The 26499-nt window shown below is 54.8% G+C and overlaps 1 protein-coding gene across 2 annotated transcripts; it reads right to left on the bottom strand.

Annotated features, from left to right (window-relative positions):
* Window positions 1–347: 347 nt before the first annotated feature.
* Window positions 348–26030, bottom strand: MYBPC2 (myosin binding protein C, fast type). 2 transcript variants are annotated; one of them, XM_027515034.1, is made up of 28 exons: window positions 25862–26030; window positions 24653–24745; window positions 24020–24106; window positions 23729–23877; window positions 23319–23436; window positions 22233–22281; window positions 21988–22047; window positions 19545–19738; window positions 19165–19297; window positions 17510–17634; window positions 16981–17086; window positions 15679–15851; window positions 13505–13670; window positions 12193–12299; window positions 11925–11954; window positions 11069–11208; window positions 9821–9980; window positions 9614–9718; window positions 9013–9201; window positions 8427–8561; window positions 6705–6872; window positions 6458–6546; window positions 6133–6328; window positions 5755–5894; window positions 4381–4540; window positions 3858–3994; window positions 1762–1948; window positions 348–472 (listed from the first exon to the last, which is right to left on the bottom strand). In XM_027515034.1, exons 1-28 carry the CDS (start codon window positions 25878–25880, stop codon window positions 462–464), a joined length of 3426 nt encoding a protein of 1141 aa, XP_027370835.1. In that variant the 5' UTR covers window positions 25881–26030; the 3' UTR covers window positions 348–461. The 2 variants fall into 2 exon arrangements, with proteins under 2 accessions (XP_027370835.1, XP_027370834.1); XM_027515033.1 differs by lacking the exon at window positions 25862–26030 and adding an exon at window positions 25103–25221.
* Window positions 26031–26499: the final 469 nt, after the last annotated feature.

Raw genomic sequence — 26499 nt, forward strand, 5'->3', positions numbered from 1 at the left:
GACTCTTTGCGACCCCATGGACTTAGTCCATGGAATTCTCCAGGCCAGAATACTGGAGTGGGTAGCCTTTCCCTTCTCCAGGGGATCTTCCCAACCCAGGGTTCGAACCCAGGTCTCCCATATCGCAGGCAGGTTCTTTACCAGCTGAGCCACAAGGGAAGCAACATGGTAGCCTCCCTAAAGTAGCTGTTCCAAGATGGCGGCCTCAACATGGTCTGCTTCACCAGGGCTGCCTCGCGGTGGTGGTTGCCATTCCAACCTGGCTGCCCCACCGCCCACAATCAGGTGACTAAACCTACGGGAGGAGGAAGGCCGGGCCACAGACTCAAGAAGGACAGACACACGGGTGTCAAGACAAGACTATTTCTCACTTATAATTCGGGAAAGGGAAACGTGTCCGGGAAGGTCTGGGTTAGGGCTCAGCAGCCAGTCAGTCATCTTGTTAGGTGGAGGACAGAGCTTCACTGTGGCACTGTTGGGGGGAAAGAGAAGAGGGTGGTAAGAATTCCTGTGCCCCCCACCCCTGCCTAGCCTCTGCCCTTTAGATTCGCTTGGCCAGCAGGGCGGGGGGGTCAAGTTTTCCCTTCCCCACCCAGCTGGACACCAGGTTAACCCAACTTCATCCAGCCCTTGATTCCTGTAGTTTTAAACCGCAAGCTGGCATGTTCTGACTTCTGAGCAGCTGCTAGAGGCCAGCCCTCACTGGAATCCTGAAGAAGGCATATTTCTGAGCGGATTCAATAGTTGATAAAGGGACAGCAGAACCCTAGGAACTGGGTCGGCTGGGCAGGGCGGTGCTTTAAAATGACAGGCAGGAGGTGCGTGGAAGAGTGGTCCCTTGTCTGCTGGGCTGTCATCAGAGCCGGGGGCGTCACGGCCGGGGAGGTACCCTGGAGGCCCATGTGAAAGTCGGCCGCCTCTGAGGGGACTTGGTGAGCGGCCTCCCCATCAAGTCTTGACTGGGGGATGTCTGTTGGCTGGAAGCCCGAGGTGGGAGAGGCAATGGCATGTGCGAAGTCCCAGGGGCAGGAGAAAGCACAGCTGGTTTGTCCAACCCCCATGTTCAGTGTGGCTGGAAAACGGGGGGCGCCAGGAGGGGGGACCTGAGGCTGGAGAGGGGCTGGGGTGGCAGATTCAGGACTCTGACACCAGGCTGAAGGGTCCCAGGGCCGCTGGGGGAGCCCTAGGAGGGCTGTGCGCAGGTCAGCCGTGGGTACAGAGCGCCCTCTAGGGCCTGGAGGTGGAACTGGAAAGAGACGAGGCGGGGTAGGAGGCTGGGGTGGAATTCAGCAGGAAGAGGACAAAGGAGGCTGAGGCTGTGGGGCAGAGAGGCAGGGACGGGAGGCACAGAGCTTGGGGACAGGCCGTGGAAGGGGGCTGTCTTCCGGGCTCTCCCGGCTACCCCTCGCCCCGGTCCTCTGCCACTGCCCATGACGGTTTCGATGCTGTGTCCACACACCTCCCCAGCTACACCGGAAGCCTTAGTGATCATTTGCTAAGCTCTTCGCATCCTCATTCACCTCTTATTTGTCCTTCAGCTCCTCTGGAGAACCTCAGACTCCTGCCCAGGCGGGGTCAGGTGCCACCCCACCCCCAACACCCTGTGCTGCCTCTGTCCCCCCTACATGGCAGTGTCCCTGCTGGGGCCTGAATCAGCTTCCCAATCGTACTCCTAGAGGGCGCAGGTCTGCCCCGCACCATCAGCTTTGTGGATGAGGGTCAGGTGGGTGGAGCGTAAGGCCCCCCCACCCCCAGGCTCACCTCGGACTTCCAGCTTGCACTCGGCCAGGGCCTCCCCCAGCTCGTTTACAGCCCGACACGAGTAAGTCCCCGAGTCGAAGGGGGAGGGACGGCGGATGTTCAGCGTCAGGACCCCCTGCTGGTTAGTCATCAGGAACTTGGGATCTTCGCGGATCTCCATCTTGTTCTTCATCCAGACCACCTTGGGCTGTTGAGTGGAGCAGACAAGGAAGCCGCATGATGGAGGGTCCCCTGCGCGTTGGCACAACGGGGCCTTGGGAGGCAGTGTGGAGTCTCCTTTTGGCTCTCCCACCCCCTTATTTTGACTGGCTGATCATGGCTGGGTCACTTCTCTCTGACCCCCAGTCTCCTCTTCTGTAAGAGCAAGAGCTCCCCGTTGTGGTGGCCCACAGGGCCTATGTGATTTGGCCCCATCGGTCCTCTTCCCTCACCTCCCGCCCCCTCCCTCTCTCTGTCCAACCCATGGGCAGCCTTGCAGTTCCTCCGACCCGTCAGGCCCCGGAACAGCACCTGCCTGCCTTTGAGGTCTCCGCTCCCACGTCACTTCCGGGCCCTAGACTGGAACAGGAATGCCTACTTTACACTCTCACGACTGCCTGCGTTTCCCTAGCAGACCCTCCACGCTTTCTAATTTTCTTAAGTAATTGATTGATTTGGCTGCCTTGGGTCTTAGTTGTGTCATGCGGGATCTTTTGCTGTGATACGCGGACTCTTGTTTCGGAGCGCAGGCTCAGTTCCTCCTTGGCAGGTGGGACCTTAGTCCCCCAACCAGGGATCGAATCCTCCTACCCTGAATTGTAAGGTGGATTCTTAGCCCATTGGACCACCAGGGAAGTCCCCACCCTTTGTCATTTCATTGTCAACCAGGTGGCACTAGTGGTAAAGAACCTGCCAGCCAACCCAGGAGATGTAAGAGATCTGGGTTCAGAGCCTGGGTTGGGAAAATCCCCTGGGAGAGGGCATGGGAACCCACTCCGGTATTCTTTACCATCCAAGCCCCCAGGGAAGCCCCCATTCCCATATTCTTGCTTGGAGAATCCCATGGACAGAGGAACTTAGCAGGCTACAGTCCATAAGGTTGCAAAGAGTCAGAAATGACTAAAGTGACTTAGCACGCACGCACATGTGACTTCAGAGGAATGGCCATCTTCCCCAATATAGAGGAACTCCTTGTTCAATTCACCAGCACATAGAAAGTCTCTGAAATATGTGTGTTGAAAGAATGAATGATGTAAATAAGCAAATGAAGTGAATGAATGAACTGAATAAATAAATGAATCAGTAGGGGAATGAATGAATAAATGGAGTTAGTGAATAAAACAGTAAACAGCAGTGATGAAATCCATGGTAGGCCTACTGGGGCTGATGCTAAAAACTGGAGTTAGACCAGGAGACGGCAAAATGTGTCAAAAGGGTCAGGCAGTCAATGATTTAGGCTTCCTGAGCTCTATGGTCTCTGGGCCAGAGACAACACACAAACCAGTGTGAACAGCCATGTTCCAATAACAAAAGGAAAAGAAAAAGGATTAAAAAATCTTATTTCAAGAAAGCAGTGGCAGGCAGATTTGGCCTGAGGGCCATAGTTTGCAGCCCCTGGTCTAGGTGGGCCCTTGGGAGTTAAAGACTGCAAGTATCAGCATTCCCAGACAGCAGCCTGGAAATTGGACAGGGCCTTGAAGTGTTAGAACCCCTCCACCCCAAAATTCCTGTTTTTGAGGGAAGTCGGAGTGTAACGAGCTGAGATTTGTGCTCTGGCTAGAGGAGAGAGACAGGAAGCGGGTGAAAAGCAAGCAAATCCTGGGGCTTCCCTGGTGGTCCAGTGGTTCAGACTCCGCACTACCACTGCAAGGGGCACAGTTCAATTCCTGGTTTGGGAAGCTAGGATCCCCCCCATGCCATGTGGCACAGACGAAATTAACAAATACAAACAAAGGAAACACTTTTCACTAAAAGTAAATCCCATGAGCAGACGAGAGAGAACTCAGGGAGGAGAAGCCCATCGGTGGGAAGGCAAGGAGGCTTCACCTTGGAAGGTGAAGATGTTCCTCCAGGGTTACACACACACACACACACACACACACACACACACACAGCACCTTCGGGTGGCCTCTCACGGCACAGTTGAGAGCTGCAGCATAACCAGCCACCACCACCCGGTCAGGTAGAGGCGTCAGGAACTTGGGGGGCGTTCGGAAGTCGTGCTCCTTGTACTCGGGCAATTTGAGGGTCATACCTGGGGGAGGGGAGATGCACCTGTGAGGGGACTAACCCTGACTGTCTCCGACCACCTCTCCTCCAGCACCAGGTGCCATCAACTCTGAGTCCAGGAGGGGGATGATCAGAGGAGTCAAGTGCAAACCCCAGAGAGGCTATGTATATGACAGATAACCAACAAGGCCCTACTGTATAGTATAGAGAATGCTACTCAATATTCTGTAATAACCTACGTAGGAAAAGACTCTGAAAAATGATGAATATGTGTATATGTAGAACGGAATCACTTGGCTCTACACCTGAAACAAACACACCATATGTCAACTATACTCCAAAAAAAAAAAAACAAACCCAGAGAGAGATGGGGGACCAGGACTGGCCCTGAGCCGGTAGGGGTGGCCAGACCTGTCTTGACGATCCGGGCTGTGTTCTTGGAAACGCCAGGCAAGTCGCTGAGCCCACAGACGTTTTCGCTGTAAACTCGGAAATAGTACTCGTTGCCCATGATGAGATCGGACACGGTGCAGGAGGTGTGCCGGTTGCGCTCATAAACTGTGAACCACTCCTGCAGCGTGGGGGACAGGGAGGGACCGGGAGGGTCAGGGACACGGACCCAGGAAGAGCGTCAGGAAAGCAGACGCCTCGCTCACAGAACCTGCCCTTCCCAGCAGCCCTGTTCACAGCCAGAGGGAGGCGGGAGCAACCCGGGTGCCCCTCAGCGGCTGAACGGACAAGCAAAACACGGTCCGTTCCAGCCAGGGACTGGTAGGGGAATTCCCTGGCGGTCCAGTGGTTAGGACTCTATGCTTCCACTGCAGCGGGGAACAGGTTCCATCCCTGGTTGGGGAACCAAGATTCCGCAAGCCAAGTGGTATGGCCAAAACTAACCAAATGAACATGGCACTCAGCCACGAAAAGCACTGAAGCACAGATACCAGCTACAACATGGATGAACCTGGAAAACATGATGTTGAGTTGAAAGGAGCCAGACACAAGGGCTCACAGCGTGTGACCATGTCCAGATGCGATGTCCGGGATGGGCAAATCCACAGAGACAGGATGCAGATGGGGGGCTGCCAGGGGCTGTGTGGGGGGGAAGAGGAGGGACTGCTTGATGGACACGGGGTTTCTGTTCCAGGTGATGGAAATGTCTTGGAATGAAATAGAGGGGGTGGTTGCACAACATTGGGAAGATGGGAAATCCCACTTAAAAATGTATGCATGCTAAGTTGTTTCAGGCATGTCCGATTCTTTGCGACCCCATCCATGGACTGTAGCCCGCCAGGCTCCTCTGTCCATGGGGATTCTCCAGGCAAGAATACTGGAGTGGGTTGTCATGCCCTTCTCCAGGGGATCTTCCCAACCCAGGGATCGAACTGGAGTCTCTTACATCTCCTGCCTTGGCAGGTGGGTTCTTTACTATTAGCACCACCTGGGAATTTTCGTTAGGTGAATTTTACCTCAATAGAAAGAAAAAGAAAACCTATTAGAGTTCCCCTGGTGGCCTAGTGGTTAAGACTCAACGATTTCACTGCTGTGGCCCAAGTTCAATCTCTGGTCAGGAAAATAAGATCCCACAAGCACATGGTGCGGCCAAAAAAAAAAAAAACTATTATGCACTAAATCTCAGCTAAAAAGTCTTTCCTCGCGGCCTCTGGCCCATTCTCCCGGATCTCTCAGTGCCTCAGTTTTCCGCAGCTGGGAAATGGGAAGTCTGCTGTAACAATCTCCCTAGCTTTTCTCCCCTTACCCTCACACCGCCCCTGGCCCCTCGCTCACCATGGTTTTCTTGTCGGCTTTCTGGACGAAATACCCGGTGATCTCACTGTTGCCGTCATCCTTGGGGGGCTGCCACTCCACCAGCGCGTTGGTACCCCACACCTCCTTCACCATCACATTCTGCGGGGGCCCTGCCTTTTCTGGAGGATGGGTGGGCTGTTAGAAGTCAGCCCAAGCATCTCTAAATGTCCGGCGCCTCACTCCTCTGGGCCGCCCGCCCACCCCACCCTTGGCGGGTCTCAGGTTCCCCTCCCCCGGCATCCCGCAGGCATTTCCTCCCCTTCTGTCCCACCCTCCTCCGGTCCAACTTCTCCACTTTCCCGCGTCCGGGCTCATTCTCCTCTCCTCCCCTCCCCTCCCCGCCCGCGGGCCGCGCACCCACAACCCGGATGCAGACGGTGGCCGTGTCCTTCATATTCTCGATCTGCACCGTGAGCTCGTACTCCCCGGAGTCGGAGCGGGCCGCCTGGCGCACGAAGAACACCGTGTCGAAGTCGCTGGTGCGCACGTGCACGTGCGAGGTGTCTATGGGCGCCCCGCCCTTGGTCCACACCACCTGCGGCCGCGGCTTTCCCTGCCCGGGGAGGGGCGGGGTGGGGCGCGTGGGTCAGCCTGGGTCTGACCCGCAGGAGCTGACCCCTCCTCACCCCTGCGCCCCGCTCCGCGCCCCGCCCCCACACCACCCACCCGCAGCTCGACGTACCTGGAAGGGGATGACCAGGTTGAGATGCTCCCCGACTTTGCGGACATAAGTCTGGCGGAGGTGGCGGGGTAGCCGGATTTTGGGTTGCTCTGAGGGTACAAACCCAGGGAGGGGCTCAGTGCCAGACGAGGGTGCGGGGGGACGTCCCACGGAGGCACAGAGACCAGGGGAGACGAGCGGGTGGCCCTAGTGACCACACCAGCTTGGTCTTTCGGAGCGCAGGGTCGAGGGGTCAGGAGGTGCTCACCCACAATCTCCCGGATGGTGACCGGCTGGGCCAGGGTGGCCGGCTGGCTGCGGCCTGCGATGTTGACCCCAACCACGCGGAAGGTGATTTTGGCTCCTGTGGGGAGATTCTTCACAGTGAAGCCGCAGCGCTCCACGGGTTCCGTGTTAGCAGGGATCCACTCATCAGCTATGAGAGAGGAGCCAGGCTGGGGAGCCTCCTTCAGGACCTTCCTAGGGGCCCCCTCTGGTCTGTGTCCCTTCAGTGCCTCGGGGCCCCACCGCAATGCCTAACTGCAGCTGACATTTCTTGAGCTTGTCTCAGGACCAAGTCGGAGCTGATTACTGTTAGTTCATTAATTACTGCCTCCGCAGTTATCCCCATTTTAGAGGTGAGGAAACTGAGGGTCAGAGAGGGTAAAGACTTGGGAGTGGTAGTTAGAGAGGGCCTCCTCGGATTTCCTGCTTCTGTAATAGGTGACTTTCCATCTTGGTTTCTTTGCCATGGGTTGGTGAGCTAATATGGATCAGACCAAGAGTTGACAGGGTGAACTCTAACAAAGTAGATTCTGAAACACAGATGGGGAAGGGGAGGCCAAGGGGAGAGTGGAGCAAAGAGCACTGGAAAGAAAAAGGGAAGAAACTGACCAGAGTCCAAGCATCCATCATTCACGTGCATCCCCGGATGCGGTCATCACTGCATCCCATCAAGGTGGGAACTGGCTTTGCCATTTTTAGATGAGGAAGCAGAGGCTGAGATTTGCCCAAGGTCACACAGTTAAAAAGTGTAGGGTAGGGCCAGGACTGGAACCTACATCTGTCTGACTTAAGGTCTGGGATATGGCGTCACTGTCTTCCCTGTGAGAGGACCACGTTGGAGACATCCCCAGAGCCCAGGCACTGGGCCTGTCGTGGAGTCACGGAGCCATTGACGCCAAAGACGGCTCAGTTTGTTCAGTGAAGGTTGGAGGGCGAGATGTGTGGAAATATGGATGGATGCATGGATGGATAGATGGATGGACAGATAGACAATAGATTGTTAGACGGTTAAATGGTCCTGTAGGCAAACAGAGGGATGGAAAGCAGGGAGGGAGAGAAGAAAGTGGTGAAGAGATAGATATAAGGATGAAAAATATGTAACTGGTTGGGTAGATAGCTGGATGATCCAAACAGTTTTCAGATAGATAGAGAGATGGCTGGATGGATGACTGGGTAGTGAAGAGGAAGGAAAGAAGGGAGGAGAGAAGGAAGGGAGAGGGAGAGAGAGAAGGAAAGGAAGGAGGGAGAAATAAGGGAGGAAAAGAAGAAAGGAAGGATGAAAGATTGGTGGGATGGGCAGATGAATGGATAAATAGATAGAACAGAGGAGAAGGGGGTGTAGGGAGCAGATAAGTATTTGGATGGATGGATGGATGGATGGAAGGTTGGGTGGGTGGGTAGATGAATGGATAAATAGAATTGAGGAAGGACAATAAACATTTGGAAGATGCGTAAAAGGTATTGCTGTACAGAGAATGTGTGTAGGAGAGGAAGAAAGGAAGTGGGTAAGGAAAGAGGGAGGGACAGAGGACAAGCTGGTCACTGGGGGCCTGGCTTGACCCATCCCATCCCGGACTGGAGCAAGCACAGACAGAAGGGTGGCTCACGACGCCAGAGATCTGCCCCATGAGCAGTCCCAGCCTGGACGCCCACTGGGGCTCTGCCTGCGTCACTGCCCCCCACCAGGCCAGACAGGGTGACTCACAGCCCTCCACGCAGTACTCAATCAGGTACCCATCGATGCCACCCGCCCCAATCTTATCTGGGGGCCGCCACTTGAGGGTGGTGGTGGTGTCGGTCACGTCCTCCACAGTCAGGTGTTGCGGTTCACTCGTGGGCGCTGTAAGATTTCAGGGAAAGGGGGTGGCGTCAATGAGGACTCAGGGGTCAGAGCTGGAGTCTCTGGTCAGGAAAGGGGTCCATATGGTGACTCAGAGGTCAGCAAGCAAGGATGTGGCATTGCTGGTCTCGAAAACCAGGGATCCAGGGATCGTGAGGTCTCCAAGGGCAGGGATAAGTATTAGCGTGGTAGATCAGAGGTCAAGGACACATTCGGGAGACAGCATGGAGTCCAGGATCATAAAGGTGAGTGGAGAATGTACTGGGTGGGGAAGAGGTCAGAAGGGTGCGTGGGGCTGGGGGGTCAAAGTCTTGAGTTGTTGGATGAGAGGGGGCAGAAGTCAGCAGAGTTGAGAGACTGCAAGGCCTGGATGTAGGGTCCGAGATCAGTGACAGGTGGGGCATGGGTCAGGGGTGGGCAGGGACTCGGGGAGGGTGCAGAGAGGCATCACCAATAGGCATGAAGGGCTTGGTGTTCATGCTGGGCTGGGAGACCCCGATGACGTTGACGGCAAAGACTCGCATCTCGTAGAGGATGCCCTCGATCATGTTGGTGGACTCGTAGGTGGTCTCCGTGAAGACCTCGAAGTTCAGCTTCATCCAGCGCTGGGAGCCCTTCTTCTTCCGCTCCAGGAGGTATCCTGGAAGCCCCCCAAGGCAGAGAGAAGTGTAGGCAGTCATGGGGAGGCCTGGGGTCACAGGTCAGTCGGGGGGCAATCAAGGGCGCAGCAGAAGGTCACATGACCCAGAGAGGTCTGAGGCCATGAATGTTAGGGTCACAGAGCAGTTAGAGGTCACCCACGTGGGGCCAGGGATTGAGAAGGGTCACAGGTCATGAATCAGGGAGTCAGGAGTCACGGAAAATCCTCGGCTGTTAGTGAAAGCCAGGAGGAAAGGACGACGGGAAGGCAAAGGGGATGGTGAGATGCTGAAGACGGAAAACCACGTCTCCAAGGGTGGTCACTGAGGCTGCTGAGGACTCTTGGAGGTCAAGGAGAAGTCGGGGAGCGGGGAAGGTCAGCGGTCATGGACCTTTGGAAGACAGGCACTCACCAGTGACCGGCCGTCCCCCGTCGTACTTGGGGGGCTCCCAGACCAGGACGGCCCAGTCCTCTCCAACCGACGTGACACGCACCGCCTCCGGGGGGTCTGGGACATCTGGGCAGGGCAGGGGGCGGGGTCCAGGCAGGATGGTCAGAGGACCCCTCGGGGCCTTGGGGGACCACCCCCTGGCTCAGCCCCTGGGACCCCCGCGCTTACCCACAACCTTCAGTAAGATGGAGGCCACGTCCTCGCCCACGGGATTGGTGACCTTGATGGTGTAGCGACCCTCGTCGCCTCGCTCTGCGCTCTCGATCACGAAGCTGCTGATGTCGCCTCGCTGCTCGATGCGGACCCTGCCCTCGGTGCCTGTGAACACCTGAACACAACCGCCAGGTGGCCTCCGTCCACTTCTCTCCAGACCCAGACTGGCCTCTGCCCCTGCGCTGCTCAGCAGTCTGCAGGGGCTCCCCGTGGACCCAGCCGCAGAGGACCCAGTGGGCCCGCCCCCAGCCTCATCACCACCCCCTCGCCCTCCTCTCCCTCCAGCAAACACCACCCTTCATTAAACACACCAGACCGTCTCATCTCCAAGATGTTACAAAGCTGATCCCTGGGGCGTGCGATGCCCTGACCCACTTCTCGACCTGCTATATCATTACCCATCCTCTAGAACCCACCCAGAAGTCACCTCTCCTGGGAAGCCCTCTTGGATACCCTCAGCTTGGACACCCTCAGGAAGGGGTGCCCCAGCCCCTGAATCCTCATAGTTTCCAGTACCTCCCTTTATCTCAGCCCCAATCACCCTGGACTGTGACTCGCTGGGCACCGGTCTGCCTCTCTCCTCAAGTGAAGGCTCCAGGAAGGCAGGGGTTACGTGTGATTCCTGGTTGTATCCTCAGTGCCTGAGCACAGAACCTGGCATAGAGGGAACCTCGGGGCGGGGGAAGGGGGGGAACTTTGCTGAGTGAAGGAATGAATGAAGACTGAGTCAAGTCTCTCCATTTTACAGAAGAGGAAACTGAAGCCCAGAGGCGAGAAGAAAAACTGAACTGTCTCAGGGCCTGGAACATACAAGATGAAAATATTCATTGGATGCATGCATAGATGGATGGGTGGATAGATGGATAAGTGGACTAATTCATGGATAAGTGGACAAATGAGTTGATTGTTGAATGAATTAATCAATTAATGAAAGATAGTTAGATGGATGAGTTGATGAATGGCTGGATTGACTGATGGATTAACGGGTTAATGGATGGGTGGATAGATGGAGTACCCATCATGTGCTGGGCCAGTACCATGTGATGAACAAATATAATCTCCAGTCTTCATCTCTCTGAAGAAGGAATCGTACGCATTTTACAGACAATGAGAGCGAAGCTCAGAGAGGGGAACCAGCTTGCCTAAAGCCACCCAGCAGGGCTGAGAGGGAGAGGTCAAGGCACTGGGGAGGCCGCACCACACCTCATCCTCCTTCATCCAGGTGGCAACAGGCCGGGGCTCCCCTGTGATGGACACGTCCATCCTCAGCTTGTTTCCGGCCACGACCACGATAGCATTTTCCGAGGTCTGCCCAGAGCAGTCCAGGTGGATTTTGGGTGGCTCTGGTGGCAGAGGAGAGAGTCTGGGCAACTTGGGAGTGGACAGCTAGGCCTCCTAACCCCTCCAGAGGACCTCCTGGGAAGCTGGGTTCCAACAGCCATAGAGAACCAGTGGTCCAGGCCCCCAGCTCCCTCTTCCCTCAGATCCAGGATCCAGACCCCCAGCCCCTCCCCGCTCAGACCTGGGGGTCAGGACCCCCAGCTCCCTCTTCCCTCAGACCCAGGATCCAGACCCCCAGCCCCTCCCCGCTCAGACCCGGGGGTCAGGACCCCCAGCCCCTCCCCCCTCAGACCCAGGGGTCCAGGCCCCCAGCCCCTCCTCCCTCAGACCCAGGGGTCCAGGCCCCCAGCCCCTCCTCCCTCAGACCCAGGAGTCCAGGCCCCCAGCCCCTCCTCCCTCTGACCCAGGAGTCCAGCCCCCAGCCCCTCCTCCCTCAGACCCAGGATCCAGACCCCAGCCCCTCCTGACTCAGACCCAGGCGTCCAGCCCCCAGCCCCTCCTCTCTCAGACCCAGGATCCAGACCCCAGCCCTTCCTCCTGAAGACCCAGGAGTCTAGCCCCCAGCCCCTCCTCCCTCAGACCCAGGGGTCCAGCCCCCAGCCCCTCCTCCCTCTGACCCAGGGGTCCAGCCCCCAGCCCCTCCTCCCTCTGACCCAGGGGTCCAGCCCCCAGCCCCTCCTCCTCCTGCTTAAAGACCATAGCAGCCCCTGGTCCTTACCTTGCTTGGGGACATACTCCACCTTGATTTCTGGAGGATGAAGAAGACCAGATGGTTAGGTCTATGGGGCCCCTCATCCCCCCATCACACCCTGGAGGCAGAGGGGAGAGCCTGGCGTCACCCTGGGACCTGGGGGTGGGGGTGGATTCAGGCCCACGACATCCCACCTACCCTCTATCACCCCCCAATGTACAGTTAGGGCAACTCAATCCTGAAGGGGGGCATCTGAGATCCCCAGGGGAGGTGGGAAACCCAGAGGCACCCGCACCCAGGAATTTGAGCTTGGCCGAGAGGGACAGGGCATAGCCATCGGGCACAAACGTGTAGTCTCCCTCATCCTCGGGCCGGACGTCATCAATCACCAGCTTGTGGAACCTAGGGGAGGGCAGGGCAGAGGTCAGCCTAGGTCGTCCTGGGGACCACCGCGGAGAAACACGCTCCACGGCACAATCCACGTGCCCAACGCAACGCTAGTAACTGGAACCCAATCCCACTCTGCTCCTTACTAGCTGTGTGACCTTGGGCAAGTCACTTAGCCTCTCCCTGCCCCTGATTCTTCACCTATGAAGAAGGGGTAATGTTGACAGTCTACGAGGGGGTTGCTGTAAAGCATTCAGAAGACTCCCCAGCACTCCGTAACGCGTTAGCGTTGACTCTCGCCCTTGCTGACACCACCAGCACGCAGCAGTCCTTACACAGAACCCAGAGAAAGGCTACATTCTGCCCAAAGCTGCTGTCGGGAGACCCACAGGGACACAGTGTTCCGCGGGCGGCGCGGCGGCACTCGGCACCCGGCACCCTACAGATTACCAGGTGTTGATGTCAGGCATCCACATGCTATGCTTTGAATTCCCGTCCCGTTTCCCTAGCTAGACACCCTCCCCTCCAAAGTAGTTCCCCCCCTTTTTTTTTCTTTTAATGTTTTTGCTGCATCACATGCCATGTGGGATCTTAGTTCCCCAACCAGGGATCGAACCTGTGTCTCCTGCATTGAAAGCACAGAGTCTTAATCACTGGGAAGTGATTAATCACCAGGGAAATCCCTTCCCTGCCAAAGCCGACTGCAAACACGGCCACAGATTTCCCTCCCTGGAGTGGTAACCCCTGCAAGGAGAGCTCGCAGGTTGTGACATCTTTTGTCCCATAGGACATGGTAGAAGCGACACAGGGACAGCGCAAGGCACTCAGAGGCCCTGTTCGCTTCTGCTCTCTCGTGGGACACCTGTGTCGGCCACAGGAATATGCCAGGACCAGCCTCCTGGGGGATGAGAGGTGCCACGGACCAGACGGGAGCAGCCCAGCTATCCTAGCTGAGACCCTGAGCGAGTCCAGGATGATGGCTATCCGAGATCAGCCAGCCTCCAGCCATGCCTGAGACTCACAATGAAATAAACTCCTGTTCTTTTTCTTTTGGCCGCACCACACAGCCTGTGGGATATCAGTACCCCAACCAGGGACTGAATCCAAGCCACTGCAGGGAAAGCACCGGGTCCTAACCACTGGACCACCAGGGAATTCCCTAAACCCTTGTTCTTTGAAACCGCAGGGTCTGCGGGCCACGTGCACAGCGCACTCCGTACCTCCCCGTGTGGGAGATGGTGATCCGTTTGCTGGGCCGCACCTCCACCCCGTTCTTGTACCACTTGCCCGTGACCTTCTCATCGGACACCTCACATTTGAACACGGCCTGTTCCGAGGCCTTCACCGTCAGGTCCGCAATGTCCTGCAGGACTTCCAGCTGTTTCTCTGGACGGGGAGGGAAGGAGATGGGGTCATCAAGGTCCAGTCTGTCCACGCAGGGATTCGCCAGCACCCACTATGGGCCAAGCACAGTCCCCGGCTCTGGGGACCCAGCCATGAAACAACCCAGAAAAAAAACCTGTAGGTTTCATGAGCTCACGTTCTAGTGGGGAAACAGATACTGAACGGAAAACACATAAACCAAAAACTGGAGGGAGTGACGGTTGCTTGGATGGCATCATCGACTCAGTGGACCTGAATTTGAGCAAACCCCAGGAGATACCGGAGGACAGGGAAGCCTGGCATGCTGCAGGTCAGACGTGACTTAGCGACTGAACAATAACAACAAGAGGGAGAGACGAGGCCTGGGGGAAGGCAGGGAGGCTGCAGAAGGCCCCCAGGAAAGCAGGCACAAGAAAGCAGGCTTATCAACTTGGAAAATAGCCAGCAGGCTGGCGCGGAGTGAGGGAGGCAGACAAGGGAGATGACGCAGGCAGGGTCAGACCCTGAGGGCCACAGACAAGGCTCTGCATTGACTCTGAGGGAGGTGGAAAGTGTTGCCAAGATGGCTGGGGTCTGACTTACTTTTTTTTTTTTTTAGTTTTAATTTTTTAAATAAAACAATGCATTTGTATGGCTTAAAAATAAAATGATAGGGGCTTCCCTGGTGGCTCAGTGGTGGGGAGGCTGCCTGCCAATGCGAGGACACAGGTTCAATCCCTGGTCTGGGAGGATCCTGCATGCCGTGGAGCAACCAAGCCCATGCCCCACGACTACTGAGCCTGTGCTCTAGAGCCCGGGAGCCATGACTACTGAGGCCCTTACATCCTCGAGCCTGTGCTCTGCAACAGGAGAAGCCACCACAGTGAGAAGCCCGCGCACTGCAAGTAGAGAAGAGCCCACGCAGCAGTGAAGACCCGCACAGCCCAAAAAATATAAATAAATACAGTTATGAAAAAAATAAAATGATAAGAGGATGTAAATATAGAGGGGGAGATTGCTCACCTCCCCACCGCCAACTGTACAGGGCTCTATGCAATCTCCAAATACATTATAGCCAGCTCACAGCCGTAAAAGCAAAGATGTGCATACAGTTTCTTTCCTCCTTCCTTCCCTTCCCTCTTTTCTTTCTTCCTTCCTTTCCTTCTTTCTTTTCTTTCCTCCCTCCTTCCCTCTCTCCCTTCCTTCCTCTTTCCCTTCCATACAAATAGCAGCATATTTGCTTCTTCACCTAACAATATATGTTGGAAACTCTTCCAAATCAACAGAGTTCTTTTTATGGCTACAGATGGATATATCATCTTTTATCTGGCCTATCAATGACTCCAGGTTTTTTGGTTTTAAGAATTACAGGGGACTCCCCTGGTGACTCAGTGGCTAAGACTCCATGCTTCCAATTCAGGGGCCCCATGTTCGATCCCTGGTCAGGAAACTAGATCCCACAAGCTGCAACTAGAGTTCACACGCCACAACTAAATATCCCGCATGTGACCATGAAGACCCAGTGCAGCAGGATAAATAAAATAAAAATATTAAAAAAAAAAAAAAAAAAAAAGAATTACAGGCTCACAGGAGTGGGGGTGGGGGTGGTGACATCTCTTGTAAATGTAGTCATCTGCACCAGAAATTGACATGGGTCCTATCCCGTGAGCTAGACCACAGAATGTGTCCCGTTTCCATCCTCCGACATTTTACAAGGATTGCTCTGGCTGGCATGGAGGTGGGGGCACAAGTGTACAAACAGAACGAACAATGTACAGACTACTGCACCAGTCCAGGCATAAAGGGATGGAGACCTGGGCCAGGTGTGGGCAACGGAAGTGGAAGGAAATTGTCAGATTCAAAATATCCTTTGAAGGTGGAGCCCCCAGGATCTGCTGGTGAATCGCATGTAGGGTAGGAGGCAAAGAAGGAGTCAGGGAGAGCGCCAAGACTTTGGGCTTGGGCACCTCGGAGCTGTGTGTTGAAGAACTCGCAGTGCGGCCCCTGCCCCATCCCCCGGGAGGCCCCGTACCTTCCACGATGAGCTCCGCCTCACACTGGCCGCCATTGGTCATGACCTGGTAGTGCCCCTTATCCTCCATGGTCACTTCCGAGTATATGAGGATGTGACGCTTCCCATCTTTCTTGAGGCGGTACCTGGCCTTGAAGGAATCCTCCCGAGTCAGTTCCACGCCGTCTTTCAGCCTGGGGGGAGGGGGAAGTGAGGAATCCGTTTGGCCCAGAGTCTGGATGTCAGAGGTGAGTCAGGGGTCAGACAGTCCTGAGCAAGAATCGGGGGTCAGAAGGGAAATCAAGAAAAGGAGGCGAGAGAAAGGTTGACAGAGGTCTAGAGTAGATGGGTCACAGGTTAGAGGAGAAAAACAGGAAGAAGTGGTCACAGGCCACAGGACTTCGTTGGAGGTCAGGAGGCAGAAAATGAGGTCACAGTAGAGGTCAGAGTATAGAGGAAGTTCAGGGTCACCGAGATATGGCAGATATTATGGCCTCAGAAAATGGTGCTTCCCTGCCTGGGCCACTCCTCCCACCTCACTTCTACTTCCTCATCATTTGAATATCAGCTCAATTGTCACCTCCTCCAAGAAGCCTTCCCTGACCTCCTGAGTCCCTCTCTCCTATTTAAAAATGGTTACAGCATCAGTTATTGCTCCTCTGATATACTTGTCAAAATAGAACTGTGATAATTATTTGTGTGATGACTTGATTAATGCCTCTATCTGTCTCCAATACATACACACACACACATACACACACACCACGCCCCAGCAATTTGCCAGATCATAAACTGCATAAGGGCAGAAGCCATGTTGATATATTTTCTCCCCATTTTACCTCCAGTACTTTGAAGTGTGCCATCACACAGTAGGTGCTCTATATCTACTTGTTAGATGGGGGAATAGATGTAAGAATGGATAAATGGATGGATAGATGGGTGAGCGGGTGGATGGATGAGATGGATAGCTGAATCAGTGAGATGAATAGGGGGATGGATGGATGCAGGATAGATAAATGGACAGACAGATGGATGGATGGATACATGAGTGAATGGACCAAATGATGGGTAATTGGTTGAATGGGTGAATAAATAATTTAGTGAATCAGAAACAGCAAGGGTCCGGAAAAAGACCTGGAAGAGCAGAGGTCAGAAGTTTCAGGAAGAGGTCATGAGTGATGATCAGGATTTATAGGGAAAGGCTGAGGTCTCCCAGAAACCTGAGTAAAGGTCTGAAGCCTTCAAGAGAGATCCTAAAGACAGAAGCTGAGACGAAGACACTGTGGGCATCCGTATGGAGATCAGGGGTCAAGAGTCACTTACCACATGACTTGGGCACCCTCTTCTGACACCTCCACTGCCATTTCTACCCGATCGCCAACAAACACCTGCTGGTCCTCCAGGGGTGTGACAATCAAGACTGGGGGTTCTAGAAAGAGACGCACAGACTTAGAGAACAAACGTATGGTTCCCAGGGGGAAGGATGGGGAGCAGGAATAGTTAGGGAGTTTGGGATGGACATGTCCACACTGCTGTATTTAAAATGGATAACCGAGAAGGACCTACTGAATAGTACATGGAACTCTGCTCAATGTTATGTGGTAGCCTGGATGGCAGGGGAGTTTGGGGGAGAATGGATGCATGTACATGTAAGGCTGAGTCCCTTCACTGTTCACCTGAAGCTATTACAACATTGTTTGTTAATCTGCTATATCTCAATACAAAATAAAATGTTTTTTTAAAGACTCAGGATTCTGTGGGCATTGGGAGAGAGGGGTCAGTAGTCTCCTGGTAGCCCCACAAGAGGCCAGTAGCCCCACTGCCCAAGCTCACGCCCAAATCTCGGCCTCACCTTTGACGAAGAGCTCGGTGAAACACTTCTCGTCTTTGACGACGACCTCATAAGCAGCATCGTCCGCCAGCGTGCACTTGTTGATGGTGAGGATTCGCTTCTTACCGACATTCTCAAACACGTATCTGGTGCAAAAGTCTCAGCTCAACCCAGGGCACGGAGGGGATCCTCCATTCACCCATCTATTCTCAGGACAAACCATTCACTCTCAGAGCCAAGTTGTGTGGGAAAGGGGTTGATGGTCCAAGTTCTAGTATTTTAAAAACCACAGCAGAAACGCTAACTGTCCACACATATCGACCTTCTTCCATTTAGCAGCGGCACACAGCAACCCGCCTAAAGGACTACATTTCCCAGATTCCTTTGCAGCTAGGATGGCCACACTGCTGAGCTTGGACCAACAGAATGTGAGTGGAGGAGATGGGCATAACTGCTAGGTTATCCCTAATTTTGTGATGCTTGTTCTAGACTTCTCTCCTTCTCTCTTCCTATCTGATAGATACAATTGTGCCCATGACCCAGTTTCAATCATGCAGATGAGGACAAGACCATAAGAAATTGTGTAGCCAAAAATGTGGAACCTGGATCTAGATCAATCAGCTAGAAACATCATCTTTCTCTCTAAACTACCGTGTTCTGGGGACGCTTCATTATAGCAAGTTAACCTGCATCTTAATTAACATAACTTTTCATCACATCCCAAATGCTCATGATGAGAAATGTACAAAACACAGCCAAGGGAAAATTAATAAAAGTAGAACCCATCTCCATAATTGTTCTGCCAAGAGATACTTGCTACAAACATTTTGACCTCTGTCTTTTTGATCTTTTTATATAAAATCTATACATAGATTTACATTTTGTGTAGCAGAAATGAGAGCTCTTCTTCTGCACATAACACTAGCCTTCAACAGCTTCCCATGTTAGTGTCAACTTTAGAATCTTTTTTAGTGACAGCACAGCACTTTAATATGGAATTGTATGCTTTGGTTGTTTTCCATTTTTTGCTACAGCAGCAAACGATCCAGTGAACATCCCTGCAGCTAAATATGCATAACCATGATTAGGCCCTTAGGAAAAATACCTAGCATTGGACAATCTAAAAGTGAACACACTACCCTTCTGGAGATTTGCCAATATACATCCCCACCACCACCATCTGTGGGCCAGTTTTCCTGTGTCTTCTCCCGCACTAGGTTTTATCATTTTCTAAAGTCTCTGTCCAACTGGAGAGCAGAAAGACCACTGCTTTTTGTTTTGTTTTCTGGTTTCCTAGCCCTGAGGCATGTGGGAACTTAGCTCCCCTACCAGGGATCCGAACCCACACCCCTTGCAGCAGAAGGCGAAGTCTTAACCCCTAAACCACCAGGGAAGTCCAAAGACCGCTGTTTTTGTTTGTGTTATTATTGGTGACGGTGTTTGTGTTTGCAAGATCGAATATGTACTTAGTGTATCAGCCATTTGGGTTTCTTCTAACTGAATTCCTGTTCTTCACTGCCTTTGTCTATTTTTCTACCCAGGTATCAATGTCTGTACTTTTCATATGGATGAAGGAGTGCCCTTTCTGGGTTAAGAGTAGCCAGTCTTATTTCTGGACTCTTCCTCTCTCTGGGACTTGGATTCCCCCCAACCTGGGCTCTACCCCCGACACATACTTGCTACTTGGTTTGATTTCCTGGCCGTTCTTGAACCACTTGAGGGGAAGGTCTGGGTCGCTGATCTCTACCACCAGCTTGATCTTGTTGCCTCTGTCCACTTGGTAGGCTGGATCCAGCTTCTTTGTGAAGGCTGGAGATGGAGGGATGTGAGTGGGACGGAGCTGAGATGTTCTCAGTGCTCTGAGCCATCAAGGCTTCCTCCCCAGGCTACCAAGGTCAAAAACCCTCTTATGAACTTGGAGGCCCCTGAGAACAGGGCTCTCTGTTACTTCTCAGAGTGGGACCTCCCAAAGATAAGTCCAGGGTCCGACCATTGGCTGCCCACAATGCTGGAGTCCCCCTGGGGAGGGCCCTTCTCCCCTCAGACCAGCACTGACCTGCGCTCTTCTTGACCTCGACCTTGGCCTTCTTGAGCCGCTTCAGCATGCCCCGGAGGTCAGTGATGCCATACTGGAAGGCGATCCTCTCATACTCGCTCTTCTTTGCCCCTTTCAGGAGCTCCCAAATCTCTGGCGGGATGCCGAGGTCATCATCATCTTTCTTCTTTTTCTTCTCCTCCTCAACCACCTGCCTGAAGGTGGGGAGAACAGGTCGGGGGCACCAGGGGGGTGAGGAGGTGAGGGTCTCCCCCTGCCTCCTCCTCCCACTTTCTGTGTCACTTGCCCTCTCTGTGCCTGTTATTCCTTATCCTGTCCCACCTGGTCCATCACCCAGCCTCCTTCCTCCCTGGCCTCCTGACCTCATCCCATCTCTTCCCCTCTAGTCTGTTCCCTCCTTGGCCCCCGAGGGCTATTTCTGAACCCTTACATCAGATGCCATCCTTTCTCTATTCAAAACTCCTCCGTGGCTCCCCACTGCTCTAAGAAGGAAACCCCAGCTTCTCAGCCTCGAAATCACAACCTCACCCTCTGACCCATCCCCACTCCCCCCACTACCCAAACCACCCTGCTTGCCTTTTCCTGAATGCTCTGGACTTGCTCCTGCCTCCCTGAGCCTTTGCACAAAATGTTTCCCTGCCTGGATGACCTCTCCACCTGCCCTTCATCCTACAAGACCTAGCACCAGAGTTCCCTCCTCCAGAGGCACTCCCTATACTCCCAGGATAGCAGTTGCCCTCACTCTGGGCTCTCACAAGGCCCTCGTGGGACCGTCTCTCCGACCACACTAAACAGTCCTGGTCTGTGTCCGTGTCTGCTGGACCAGACCCATCTTCCCAAGGCAATGAGCGACCCAACATCAGGGAACCAGTCAAACTTCTCTCTCTCCCCTGATCTCAGCTCAGGGCCTGGTAGACAGGAGGCCTCAGAAGATGTTTGATGAGTGAGAGAGTGAGTAGATTTCTGGAAAGAAGGAAGGAAGGGAATGGAACAAATGAAGGATAGATGAGTGGGCAAATTTGGGGACATGTGACTATCTGGATTGATGTGCAGAGCATTAAGTGGGGGACTGATACTGGGTGGAGAGGTCCATAGATGGTTAGGCTGATGGATGAACAGGTCAATGGATGGGTGGATTGGCAGAGAATGGATGGCATTAAGATAGGTGGATGGGTTGATGGAGAACGGCTGAGTGAGTCGGGACGAACTGGCTGGGTGAACGTGTTGATGGAAGATGGCTGGGAAGATGGATGTCTGGGTAAAGACAAACAGATAAATCTATTAGTAGGTAGAATTGTTGGGGATTTCATTATGGGGATTGATGAGTGAATGGAAGGATGGATATATGGACCAGCAGATAATGAATAACTGAGTGACTGGACAAGCATCATGTTGAATTATATAAAATGGCCAATATTCAATCTTTTTTTTACCTACACAATAGCAATTGCATACAGATGAGTCTTGGAGAAGGAAATGGCAACCCACTCCAGTATTCTTGCCTGGGAAAATCCCATGGACAGAGGAGCCTGGTGGGCTACAGTCCATGGGGTCGCAAAGAGTAGGACATGACTGAGCGATTAAGCATACAGCACATAGATGAGCCTAACGGAGTGATCTGGCAGATGCATGTGCCATTGAAGAGCTGAACAGTTGATAGAGGGAGGCCTGGCTAGATGAGGAGGTAAATGAGTTAGGATGGGTGGATAAGATGTTGGACTCAGTTGAAAGAGAGATGCTGGTGCAGATAGAGTCACAAATGGGAAGGTGGATGTAGGGTAGATGATGGATGGTGGAAGGGTGGATAGACAGATGCCTCAATAGGTGGGGAAGTGGAGGATGGAGTCGGTGGGTGAAGGATGAATGAATGGGTCAATGAATGGGGGGCTGAGTGTAATGGCCAATGCATGGGTGGACAGACGGGAAGATGGTGAGTAGATGAATGGATATGTGGGCAGAGGAATGGGCAATGGGTATGTAGGTGGATAAGTGGATTCGTCGGTGGATAAATAGGTAGCTGGTTGGATGAACAGAGCAGTGGGCAGACTGATGAGTGGGAAGGTTGATTAGTAGATGGATAGATAAGTAGCCAGTTGGATGGCTGGATGAATGAATGGACTGGTGGGGAGGTGAGTGGACAGGTGGATGAATAGGTGAATCAGAGCCTGAGTGGACAGGAAGGTAGATGTGAGGGTGATGGCTTAGAGGGTGGGTAGGCAAGCAAACTGATGGGCAGATGATTGATTGGGTGGGGTTGAAGGTACAGGTGTGGGTGGATGGGTGGATGGACAGGTGGCAGGGTGGTGGGGGGTGGGTAGATGGAAGTGGAGTGGAGTCCCAGGATAGCAGTGGGGAAGCAAGGGGAGCAGGGGAACCTCACCCACCATCTTTCTCCTCCTTCAGCCCCCATCTCCCCGTTCCATGCCAGACAGAGTGGACTCACCTTTTCTTCAACAGTCCGCTGAAATCCAGCTCACCCGCAGTGTCTGACTTTGCTTCACCCCTGTGGCCATTGAAAGGGAGTGTGGACCTCATTAAAGTCCCAACTCTCAGGCTCACCCTGGATCCCCACTCCTAGGCTTCCCTGATCCTCCCCGTCTCCCGCAGCTGCCCCCCAAGGGAGACCCTCCCATGGTCCTTGGCACCAGGTCACACCCCTGCTGCTTCCCAGGGTCCAGGGTCACTTACGATCGCTTGAAGCTCTCTAGACTCTGCCCAGCGGAGTCCTGACGGGGCGCTGGGGAGGGGTGATGGGGGAAGAGAGGATGAGCTTGGAGGCAAAGCCTGATCTAAGACCAAGAGTGCCCCTCCCTCCAGGCCTGCACAGCCTCCTCCAGGCCTGTACAACCTCACCCAGGCCCCTTTCCCTCCATCTCGTGGGCCAGCACACCCTCTCTATCAGACGTGGACACCCTCTGCTTGTAGACTCATTTCCCTGCCATGAACCACCCTCTCTCAGCAGCCTGTATCCCCCAGCTGAGCCTTCTCCCCAGGTGGGCGCAACCTCAGCACCTGTGCCCTCCATATTTAAGCTCCCCCACCACCTGAGCTGAAGACTCCTCAAAATCTGTACACCCTCAGAGCTCCACACACATGCCCCCAAAGCTGTGTAACTTCCCATCAATCCTGTACACCCCCACCCTCAACCCATTCACCCTTAGACTCACATGAAATAAACAATAGACAATAAAATGGAAAATACATTTGAAAAACAAAACTTGGGACACTCTCACTTCTCAAACCCTTACTACCACTCTCTCAAGCCTGTATGTTGTGACCCTGGAATCTACATAACTCACCTCCTAAGCCTCACATGCACATCTCCAAACCCTGAACCTTTTCACCCCCAAATCTACACCTCAACAGGCTCTAGGATGGTAGACTCTCTCCCCAATTTTGAATGGCTTCCTTGGTGGCTCAGGTGGTAAAGAGTCTGCCTGCAATGCAGAAGACCCAGGTACAATCCCTGAATCGGGAAGATCCCCTGGAGAAAGAAATAGCAACCCACTCCAGTATTCCTGCCTGGAGAAGCCCATGGATGGAAGAGCCTGGCGGGCTACTGTCCACGGGGTCACAAAGGGTCAGACAACTGAGCAGCTAATACTTTCACTTCCCTTCCAGGTTTGAATACCCTGATCCCTGCCTCTGTGCTCCATCCGCCAAAAACCAGTGCCCACCTCACCCCCACCTCTACGCTCTATCCCTACACCTGGCTAGCAGATCCGCCCCCTTACCCAGACCCAAGACCCTTGGCCCCCACCCCCACCAGCATACCCTCCACATCGATGTTGAAGGCACAGCTGTCACAGAAGTCCTTGGCTTTGACCTCTATGCGGTAATCCCCGCGGTCCCCCAGTACCACCTTCGTGATGTGCAGCTCTATCGTGTACACCTGGGGGCCAGGCCAGGGGTGCCAGTGCATGCGATGACCCTCGGTGCCACCCCATGCCCCTACAGCCCACCTCACCACTCTCCAAGTTCTCCCAGGAAGGGCCAGCTGTCTCCTCCCATGCCTGGACAATCTTGACCTCTGGGGGCCCACATCCCTGACCCTGAGAGCTCGCGGGGGCATGCACACCCCGTGCCCAAATGCAGCCTGCTCCTACGGGAACATTCTCCCCCTCTTGCCCCGCACAACCTCCAGCCCTGCCCCCCACGCCCTCGCCTCCCCATGGGGTCCTCACATTGCTGGCGGCGTCGTGGGACTCCTTGAAGGAGAATCGGGCACCGCTCTTGCTGCCCAGCTCCAACCACTTCCCCTTGAACCACTTGACGGCCGGTTTGGCCGGCAGCTCTTTCCCATTCAACTTGGCCACGATCACAGTATCCTTTCCTGGGAGGAGGGGGTAATGGGGTGGCAAAGGAACCGTAAGACCCTACAAAGCGGACTGGGACGCTGGTAGCCTCCGGCCCCACCTCCCTCAGACCCAGGAGCCCCCAGACCCCCACACCCTCCTCGCCTAGGCGCCCCTCACCAGTCTCCACCGACACGGAGTCTGGCTTCTTCAGGAAAACGCCGGTGGGCTCCTCCGCGGTGGGAGACAGGTCTTCGGGTGGGGCTTCTGCTCAGGAGATAAGATCCGGGGTTATGGCGGGGGTGTCTGAGGCGGGCCGGGGAAGGGGGCGGCAGGCCACTTTGGGAGCGGGTTTAGAGCGAATGATGGGACCTTATTCTGCTCGGCATCAAAAAGACCCTGGAGGCAAAATGGCTTTTCCTGACCTGGGAGAGACCAACTGTCATTCAGGTGTGTGGGTGTCCAGACTCCCCAACCCGTTTGGGCCTCAATTTCCCCATCTGAGATCCGGATGGTCTTAAACCGGGGTTTTAAAAGGGTAGGAGAGGTGTCAGGACGGGCTGGGGCCATTCAGAGCTGGGCGGGACTTGCGGACGGATTGGCCAGTTGCTGGAGGCTTGACGGCCAGGCTGAGGGGCTAGGCTCCGCCTTGGAAGCGCTGGGGAGCCCTGCAGGGCTGTGAGTAGGGGAGGGCGGACAGCCCCGGAGCTGTGGGGAAGACGGACCGAAGGAGAGGGCGGGGAGGTACCACCCGCGAGGCTGCGGATGAGCCGCCAGGTTCCGCTCGGCCCGCGGGAGCGCCATCTATCTCACCTGTAGGGGGCGCTGCAGGGGCCTCTTGAGGGGTCGCTTCCTTGGGAGCCGGCTTGGCAGCGGCATCTTTGCCCGCTGGGGCCTTTTTGGCCGCTGTGAGGCAGAAGACATTCCCGGTTGAGCACGCGCTCCGTCTTCTCTTCCAGAACCCCGGAGCGCAGGCCCCCGGGCCCCGCCTCCTTCAGATCCTGGAGTCCAGCCGTCCAGGTGTAAATTTATCTCTAATCCGAGAGTCTGTGGATCCGGTTTCTCCTTCCCCTCCCCGGGGAAGGTCTTGCTTCGTCCACCCGGGCCACCCAGCTCTGACCTTTTAGGTCTTGACGGTATAATTAGCTCTTCCTCTGGGCTGGAAATCAGATACTGGTGCTGACCACAGCATCTTTCACACGCCCTGCCTGCTGGCGCCCGGCCCGCCAGGACCCCAGCTGCAGCGAGGGGCTGGACACCCACCCTTCAGCCTGGTTGGCCTGGTACCAGCCGACTGGACGTCCCAGGAGGAAGGGTCCTCTCTGGAGGCTTGCATCTCCTCCGTTCACTGCTTCATAGAGAGGAAGCCCCATCCCATTCGCATATAAAAAAATGCTCTCCAGTCCCGTTCAAAGAAGGGCCCCGAAAACTGTACAGAGAGAAAGGCTCTCCAGCCTCTATATGGAGAAGGTCCCCTAATTCCTACACCGGGAAGCCCCACACCCCATCGAAAGGAGGTGCCCTCATCTTTGTACAGAGAACTCGCCTTACCACGCAGACCGGGACCCTTAATAACTAGACACGCAAGGACCGGACCTCATCTCCCTGAAGAAAAAGGTCCCAATCTGCACTCACAGAAGTGACCCCAGGTCCTTTCCCAGAAGACCGCATCCTCAAATGTAAAGGACCCAATCACCCCGCCAAAACCCTGCAGTCTCCAACCTCAGGACTTCCATCCCAGTGGAGGAAGAGGGACACTGATTCACAGAGAATCTCCACGTGCACCCAGAGATAAGCCCCCAGCTCCCTGCAGAGAAAGGAACCCCCACCACCACAAAGGGAAAGGGAATCACCCTCCACACATACACCTAACTCAGGTATGGGACCCTCCCCTCCCACACAGGGAAGGGCTCCCCTCCCCAATGGGAGAAGACACCCCATTCTCCCGGCCCCACGGAGGGAGGAGACCCCAATGAAAACAGGGCTGCGTCTCCACAGAGGGAAGGAGTTCCCCCAAGCCACCTGGTTTTGCCTCAGGCATGTCGTGGGACCTCCTCCTGCTCCTCCGACCGCAGCGGTGTCCCGATGGGCCCTAGGCAGGACAGGTGGACCCCCCGGGGGGGGGCCTTTAAGGAGTCGGGAGACTCCCAGGAGGCTCCGGGAGGCATAGACGCGCCTCTCCACCCCACCCTCCCCTGCCGCCCCACATTCCGCCTGTGTGTTTTAAAAGGCGAGAAATAACAGCTGGACAAGGAGAGGTGGCCGAATGCCAGGTCCCCAGGGAGAAGGGGGGCTGGGCTTCCGACACCTGGGTCTAAGGGAGGATGTGCGGCAGGCGGGGACTCCTGGGTTCTGAGGAAGGTGGGGGCCTGGACTCCTGAGTCCGGGTGCAGAACCGACCCGGAGTCCAGATTCTTGGATCCCAGAGAAAGGAGGATGAGGGCCTGGACTCTTAGGTCCTGGACGGAGGGACAGGAAGGGACTGGGGTTTGAAGTGGACCAGGACTCTGAGCCAGGACTCTGGCATGGGGGTGGGGGTGGGGCGGGGCGCGTAGGGATGGTGGGGAAGACAGGGTCTAGAAAACCATTCTTAGTATCTGCAAGGCAGGCGTTTTCGGGAAACCAGAGCCGGGAGGGAGAGTCCGGTTTCCCAGCGTAGG

This window comes from Bos indicus x Bos taurus, chromosome 18 (assembly GCF_003369695.1).
Source record: "Bos indicus x Bos taurus breed Angus x Brahman F1 hybrid chromosome 18, Bos_hybrid_MaternalHap_v2.0, whole genome shotgun sequence".
Taxonomy (NCBI): Eukaryota; Metazoa; Chordata; class Mammalia; order Artiodactyla; family Bovidae; genus Bos; species Bos indicus x Bos taurus.

Bases quoted from the DNA above. Each gene is read 5' to 3' on its own strand.
- MYBPC2 (XM_027515033.1), bottom strand. From the start codon at position 25,175: ATGCAAGCCTCCAGAGAGGACCCTTCCTCCTGGGACGTCCAGTCGGCT. The intron at 12,300-13,504 runs GTACGGAGTGCG...GCCCTCCCCTAG, and splicing joins ACCATCTCCCACACGGGGAG to GTTCCACAAGCTGGTGATTG. The intron at 11,955-12,192 runs GTGCGGGTGCCT...TTCATCCTCCAG, and splicing joins GGCCAAGCTCAAATTCCTGG to AAATCAAGGTGGAGTATGTC.